General features: G+C 45.4%; 1 protein-coding gene across 1 annotated transcript; it reads left to right on the top strand.

Moving 5' to 3' along the window:
* Nucleotides 1-4,310: 4,310 nt before the first annotated feature.
* Nucleotides 4,311-5,081, top strand: LOC137566474 (uncharacterized protein AH6.3-like). Its single transcript, XM_068278599.1, has one exon. It carries the CDS (start codon nucleotides 4,311-4,313, stop codon nucleotides 5,079-5,081), a length of 771 nt encoding a protein of 256 aa, XP_068134700.1.
* The last annotated feature ends 452 nt before the right edge of the window (nucleotides 5,082-5,533 follow it).

Raw genomic sequence — 5,533 nt, 5'->3', positions numbered from 1 at the left:
TAAGCAAAGTGTCCAAATGTCTGAACTTGGGGTAATATAGGAGGATTGTTTGAGAGCACTGCAGTTGCAAAAAAACTACTCAGCCTGTTGCTTCATCCCCAAACAGCATCATGGATGGGCAATAGTTGGAGAGGCTGCACAGAACAACACTATAGCAATTTAACCATTCTATTGAGTCACATTAACAAGTTATATTAGTAGATTAGAGAAAAAAAGGTAGAAGGAGAGTCTGCTCAACTGAATGACAGAAAATTCCAATCTTTATTGGCAATGGCAAATTGTTCTGGACACAGACATATCAGCTTACACATATTGGAGCACAAACTCACTCCTTAGTCATGAGCTGTGACTAAGGAGTGAGTTTGTGCCTCGATAGGGGACTCTCATTCTACCCGTGTTTGTTTGTTTTTGTTTTTTTTACACTTTTTTCCCTTTTACATTAAAATTGCAGTCACAGTTTTTGAGATACATGGTACTTAGTGACCCTTTTTAACAATTAACTTCAGATCACACTAGAACTAATGAGTTTCAATATGCATAACCTATATAAATGCCAAATTGAATGCCACAATCCTTTGAGGGATTGTTCAGAAACTGCATTAAGGCTACAGAAGTTTATCAATGTTCTCTTCTTCAGACAATGTGGCTTTTTAATACCTGGTACACATCATGCAATTTCCCGTCAGATAGCTGGGTCGAATAAATTATATCCGACAGATCCGATCTGATTTCTGATCGATTTTCTGATCACTTCTACACACAATCGATCAGAAATCAGATCGGATCTGTTGAAAATAATCAATTTGTTCCATCTATCTGATGGGAAATTGCATGGTGTGTTCCAGGCATAAGACCCAAAAAAATGTCCTAAGAAAAAAAGTACAGTGGCTTTCAGTAGACACCTTATTTTGTTCCAGAAGAAAAAAAAATGTTATCGGATTGGCTTTTCAAGATTCATTTTCTTTATTCAGTCAACAAAATTAGTACATAACTGTAACATTTGAATGCTAAAATAAATAGTAGTATTTCTATCAATGAAGGAAAAAAATCTTGTACAATTGTAGTCATAAATAGGAGTTCAGGAATTTGTAACACAAACAGCTGAATCTAAATACTTCTATCATTCAGTGTGAGAGTGTGTGGTTGATTTACAAAAGCTTTTCTCTTGAATTATCTCTGTAATTATTCAAATCTTACCTTCCTTATTTTTTACCTCAGCTACTGTATAAGGATAGATAATTCCTGAAATTAAGCGTATAGGGAGAATTAGTTCATCAGAAAAACCAATAAAAATAAATAGGGAATTTATAAGAAAAGGGAGATAATTTTATTTTGTCACTTTTTGTGTTTCTACTTTGTGTCTTGTTATAGTGCGTCTTTGTAGATTCCTAATCTTTTGTAGTTTTTTTCTAGTCCATACTTCCAGTTGAGAACCTGACTGTTGTGGTTTTGTTATGTCTTTTAAGCAGTGATGCAAAATTATTTAGAGTGGAAAAGAGTGTTTACAGGAAATATACGTTGTTTTTTGAACATGGTGCAACCTGGATCAATGAAAATCGTCACAGAACAAAAAAATGGTTTCCTAGGGGTTATTCCATTCCTTGTGGCATCATAATGTCTGCATAATGTACTACATTTATTTTCTATCAATATTTCTAAAATGTACTTTAAAGAGGATTAAAGGCTAGACTATACAGTAGCAAGAAAAAATATGTGAATTATATGGATTTCTGCACAAATTGGTCATTAAATGTAATCTGATCTTCATCTAAGGTACAACAATAGACAATCACAGTCTGCCTAACTACCTAACAACTGCCCCAGCCCTAGGACTGCCTAATGCCAATAGGTGTCAGGTCCTGGGGCCAGCTACTGCAGGAGATCGCGCGCAGGCTGCGCACGCATCTCCTGCTTGAGGGGCGGAGCTCCGCCCCACCTTCAGTCTCCGACTGTTAGACAGTGAAACCGCCGTCTTTTCAGTTAGTACAGCGCTGCGATTAGCAGCAGCACTGTACTGGGGACAGCCGTGTGTCACGACTGTCCCCCTGGGACATTAGAGAGTGATCGGCTCTCACAGGCAGAAGCAAGCCTATGACAGCAGATCGCCAGGATTGGCTGGCTGGGGGGAGGGAGAGGTTTTAGAAAAAAAAGTAAAAATAGCAAAATCCTACTAATATAATAAATGGGAAAGTTCGGATGTTTGGATGTTTGGATGTTTGGATGTTTGTTACTCGATCACGCAAAAACGGCTGAACGGATTTGAATGAAATTTGGCACACACATAGTACATTACCTGGAATAAAGTATAGGATACTTTTTATTCCCATAACCAAAAAGAGACAAATACAAATTTCACTGGAAAATGTAAACTGCAGACATTCTTACACTGTTACACTGGAGGTGTGTTTAGCTTCTAAGGGTAGAATGGTTAATTTGCATATATTCAGCAGTGATGCCCTGGGAGACATCTCAAGCTCACTCCAACCTGAATTATCGCAAATTCTTTCTGTTTTAAGAAAGCAAACTTTTGTTTTTCTTAACATCTTAGTAAGGGGGCTTTTAGGACCATTGTAGTCCCTTTACACACTCCAATGAGTTCTGGGTCACCATAAGCTTGCTGGTTAGTCTGTACCTCTCGGTGTTACAAGCCCTACTGCATAGAGCCAAATTAATTTATGCCATGCACTGATGAGGATCAAACAATCCGAAACAGCCTGTGGCTTCTAGGACTTTTGGCGAAGATCAGGTGGAGGATATTTACTTGGACTTGGCACGAGGGGTATTCTAAGGGTCCTCCTTGTGGGGACCCTGGATAAACGGGGAGAGGATGGCAGCTGCGTCGAGTGGAGGAGGTGGAGGAGGCATGCCAAAACTGCGGAACTCAATTCGCTTTGTCGTAAAGACGGATTGGAGGAGACATGGACCGAAGGCGTTCATCGATAAGGTACTGGTGGAGGGGTTGAAGCTGAATAAGAGCAAGATGTTTGCAATACAAGATTTCCCAGGACAAGGGGCCTATGATATCACAATGCATAATGAGGAAGATGCGCTAAAAGTGCTGGCAGATTATAGAGAGAGCAGGGAAGATTATGTTAATTGGTTGGAGTCGGTCACGCCATTATTTAATGAAAAGGCGAGACAGATTTATGTGCATATGTACAATCCTTTCGTGGAGCCAGATGTGGTCAGGCTGTTCATGCTGCGATATTTTGAGGATGTGAGCTCTGCGGAAAAAATATACAATCACATAGGAGTATACAGAAGCAAAATGAAGTTTATTGTGAAGTTCAAGAGGCAGGAGGGGTGCTGGCATGATGTAGTTCACCCACCCCCTGTCTTCTCTATTGCCGGGGAGAGAGGTTATGTCACGTATCCTGGGCAGCCTCTCTACTGCCGGAGGTGCTATATGTTTGGGCATGGAACTGGAAGTTGTGTCTCGGAGGAGCGGTGCAGACATTGCAAGGAGCCAGTGCACCCTGGCTCCAGCTGCAAGAAGGTGAAAGTGTGTGACCTCTGTGGTGTGGGCGGCCACTTGGCCAAAGATTGTGAAAAGCATGGTAAAACAAGGATTTACACGTATGCTGCTGCCGCTGGTTCTTATGGTAGGGGCAGGAGGTGGTCACTGGCTCCCCATGTGGAGCCCCGGGACTCTGAGGCTGTTACTGAGACCCCCCTTACTGATGCAGCTGGAGAAGGCACCAGTGTAGTCCATATGGGCCCAACCACTGCTGAGACCCCCCCTGGCCCCCCTGTGGATGAAGTAACTGATTCCCAGATGCTGCAGGCAGAGGAGTTGCCAAAGCTGCAGCGAGTGAAGAAAAGAAAACTGGGTGAGGATGTGGATGAAAATGATGATGCTGTGGGGAGTGGGGGTGAAGAGGACACCGTGCCTCTGTCTGCAGAGTTTCCCTCTGATGTGCAGAATGCTGCCGGTCCTGCCTGTAAGAAGGCTGCCGCTGCCAAGTCTGCAGCGAGCAGGACGGGAGAGGCCAATGTATGTGCTGTGACTGAGGTTGCCCCGAGTCCCCCCGCTGTGGAGAGTCAGGCTGGGGCTGTGCAGAGTGAGATTGTGGAGGAGACCCCCCCCAGAGCAGCTCCCCGAAGATGTGCCCGGCTCTCCAGCAGAGCGGGATTCCCCTGGCGCTGGTGACGTCATCGGCTCAGTTTCTACTGAGCGAGACACGCAGCGTGAGCCTGGAGAGTGTGCTGAGGCTTCACCGACCCCTGCCACCAGTACCGAAGCCTCCCCCGTGCTTCTCGTGAGCCAGGCAGAGGTTCCTGATGTCTGCACAGACCCCCAGCGGCCTGCCATGGACGCTAGTAGCCGCAGGTCTGCTGGGAGCAGTAGTGCCACAGTTCCTGGAGCCGGCTCAGCCGGCGAGAACAAGAAGAATGCAGGCGGGGAAACAGCTGTGCAGTCAGCTGATCCCCTGCACAATCCTAAGCCCGCCCCTTCTTCTGCTCTCTCGCAGAAGACTCTGCCAGCACATTCTAGCCCTGTGAAAAGCGCAGGGAAAAAGACAAAGACTGACACTGCTGTGGGGAGATCCCAGCAGGGGACTCCCTCACTTCCCTCCAAAAATAACAGCTCCCCAAATTCAAATAAAGGAGGGAAATCAGCCAGCATGATGTCAGAGGAGGTGGGAGGAGGTTATGCAAATGAGGAGGAGGAGTGTGAGATGGACATAACAGACCCTGGGAAGGTGGAAGGGGAGAAAGAGGTGGTGATAGAAGAGAGTGACAGTGATTATCCACTACCTTATCAAGAAAGAAAAGAGGCTGTGACAGAATCAGAGAGTGATGATACCCATGTGGCAAAAATGCGTATTGTCAGTGACATTTCTGAGGGAGAGTTAAAAGTTGACATGACGCCGTCTCCTGTACCCACTAGCTGGAAAAACACTAAACCAGCTAGGAGGATTAACCCAGAGGTGCCTGGGCCGAGTACTGCTGGAGATTCTGGTCCAGAGGACTGGAATATGGCGGAGTCAAAGAAACAAAAAAGAAAGAAAAACAGAAAAGGAAAGCAGGAGCCCGCTACAGTGGGCTTAAGGAAGAGTCCCAGGGCATCCAAGAAGTGATGATGGCTAAGTGTAGGGTGCATAACACGTGGTGTCTTTTGGTGATGGTCCTGTCCCTGCTGTCTGTAAATGTGAGGGGGATCGGCTCCTCATACCGCCGGGCTGCAGTCCTGCAGGACCTTGCAAATTTTAGGGCGGATATTTTTTGTCTGCAGGAGTGTATATTGAAGACGGTACCAGGCTCTGGGGAATGGGCAGGGGGCAATGCCATCTGGTCCCCTGCCTGCCAGAGTAGGAATGAGGGCATTGGCGTGCTGTTTAATAACCCAGGCATAAAGGTTTTGTCACATGCTGTCATCATTCCGGGAAGGATGATGGTTGTGAATTTTGATTTTTTTTGGTTCCCAGTACCATCTTTTTAACTGTTACGCTCCTGCAGACAAAAATGAGAGGGCGGAGTTTTTGGAGGTGCTCAAGTTCAATCTGCCAGGCCGCATTAAGACCATTGTGGC

This window comes from Hyperolius riggenbachi, chromosome 1 (assembly GCF_040937935.1).
Source record: "Hyperolius riggenbachi isolate aHypRig1 chromosome 1, aHypRig1.pri, whole genome shotgun sequence".
NCBI classification, from domain to species: Eukaryota; Metazoa; Chordata; class Amphibia; order Anura; family Hyperoliidae; genus Hyperolius; species Hyperolius riggenbachi.
Note: the sequence above shows the minus strand (reverse complement) of the source record. Positions and strands in the feature narration are given on the sequence as shown.